The sequence below is a fragment of the Seriola lalandi genome, unplaced genomic scaffold, assembly GCF_002814215.2.
Source record: "Seriola lalandi dorsalis isolate HSWRI2012SDOR001 ecotype SW California unplaced genomic scaffold, Sedor1 jcf7180002003583, whole genome shotgun sequence".
In the NCBI taxonomy this organism is placed as follows: domain Eukaryota; kingdom Metazoa; phylum Chordata; class Actinopteri; order Carangiformes; family Carangidae; genus Seriola; species Seriola lalandi.
Window position 1 is genome coordinate 1 of NW_019474238.1, and position 1,740 is coordinate 1,740.

Below are 1,740 nucleotides of genomic sequence, written 5' to 3' on the forward strand. Positions count from 1 at the left end.
TTTTTTTTTTTTTTGTTTCTGGCTCCAAATATGTTGAAGTGACTGAATGAATGAGAAAGTGACTGTGTGTGTGAGAGAGAAAGAGAGAGATGGGTTGATTTAAAAGGAACAAATGTCCATCTCTGACGAAAACAAATAAATGTTCCGTTAAGTACTTTTATGTTTCAAATAAAGGAGCAACACCAAGAAAGAGAGAGAGAGAGAGAGAAGACGTGTCGTATGATTATGTGCAATATTATTGAAATCCTCTAGAGGACCTCAGCGCTCTACTGTGCAAGTGAAGAAAACGAGCTAATGTGCAGCATCATACAAAAGTAATGTGGTGTCCATGTTATTAAACACAATAGTTAGGAATTTATTGACTACATTCACCACATAAAAAATATATTGGCTCTAAAGTTAAACAAGCACTCAAGTACATGCAAAGCCCTGTGTGTAATATAAACGTACACAACTTTGCCTATTTTCTACATTGAATACAATACATAAATATACACACAGTAGTTAATAAAATAACAGAGCATCTTTGGGTATAATATGAAATCAATAAGCTTTGTTCATGCACCAGAGAAAGCAAGCACAATCTGCAAAGATATCATGTGCTTCGGTTCTGCTCTACAACTCTGACACTTGTTCCCCAAACATCACAAGCTTTCCAACTTAAATTTACACTACCTGACACCCCACCCCCCACCCCCGCAGGTTAAACCCTCTGAATTTGTCACTGATCCTTTTTCCGAAGAAGACAGTATGAATTCGTGCCGACCCAGAACCCGGGGAGAATCTTCTCCTGGACGTTGGCTTTGAACTTGTGAATCAGCCGCACCTCCTTCTCGTCCTCTCCCTCCACCAAGAGGAACTTGATGATGCCGGCGGGCTGGTCGACGTAGATGCCCATGGTGGAGGACCGGGGGAGCTGGACGTCCACGTTCTCACTGTTGTGCCAGACCTGGTAGCAGGAGCCAGACCAGCCGACGCCCCAGGAGGTGTTGTTCTCCCCGAGGCCGCAGGGCCCGTCCTGGCCCTTCCGGGGTGTGCTCTCACAGACCACCCCGATCACCACCCAGCCTTCGTAGTCCACCTCCCAGTACCCTCGATAGCCCAGCAGACCCTCCTTACACAGCACCTAAAGCAGAGAGGTAGTGAGGTGAGCCACAGTCCAAAACTACACAAGACCAGTGTCAGAATTAAAGCAGAAACCATTAGTTGATCGACAAAATTATCATCAAACAACTATTTTGATTTTAAATTAATTGTTCAAAGTATTAGTTGTCAAAGTATGCCAAAGAGTTTATGGGTCCAAGCTTCTAAAATATTTGGGTATGTTGCTTTTCCATGTTACATGTGATGGTAAAAGGAATTTCTTCGTTTTTGACAAAAGACTTTAACTGTAGATTGGCAAATTGTAATTCAGAGTTTTCTGATATTTCATAGAAGAAAAGAGGAATCACTAAAATAATGAGAACATTTTTGATAATGCATTGTCATTTGCACCAAATAACTGCAATGTGACGTAATGCTGTTCTTAAGTAGTGAAAATGAATTCTTAAATAACTGCAGGAAACTACCCAGAATCCCCCAAAGTACTTATAGGGAGACCAGAGGTGGAAAGCAACAATGTACATTTACTCAACTACTCTGTTTACTTAAGTATTTCCATTTTATGAGACTTTATACTTCCACTGCACCATATTTCATAGGGGAAGTATTATATTACACTTCTTCCACATCTGTAGTTAG

The 1,740-nt window shown here is 41.1% G+C and overlaps 1 protein-coding gene across 1 annotated transcript; it reads right to left on the reverse strand.

Annotated features, from left to right (window-relative positions):
- Positions 1 to 701: 701 nt before the first annotated feature.
- LOC111667618 (tripartite motif-containing protein 16-like) lies at positions 702 to 1,126 on the reverse strand (the record flags this gene model as incomplete). Its single annotated transcript, XM_023423365.2, has 1 exon — positions 702 to 1,126. A coding segment is annotated over one exon (405 nt), but the record flags the coding sequence as incomplete, so codon positions are not given.
- Between the last annotated feature and the right edge of the window lie 614 nt (positions 1,127 to 1,740).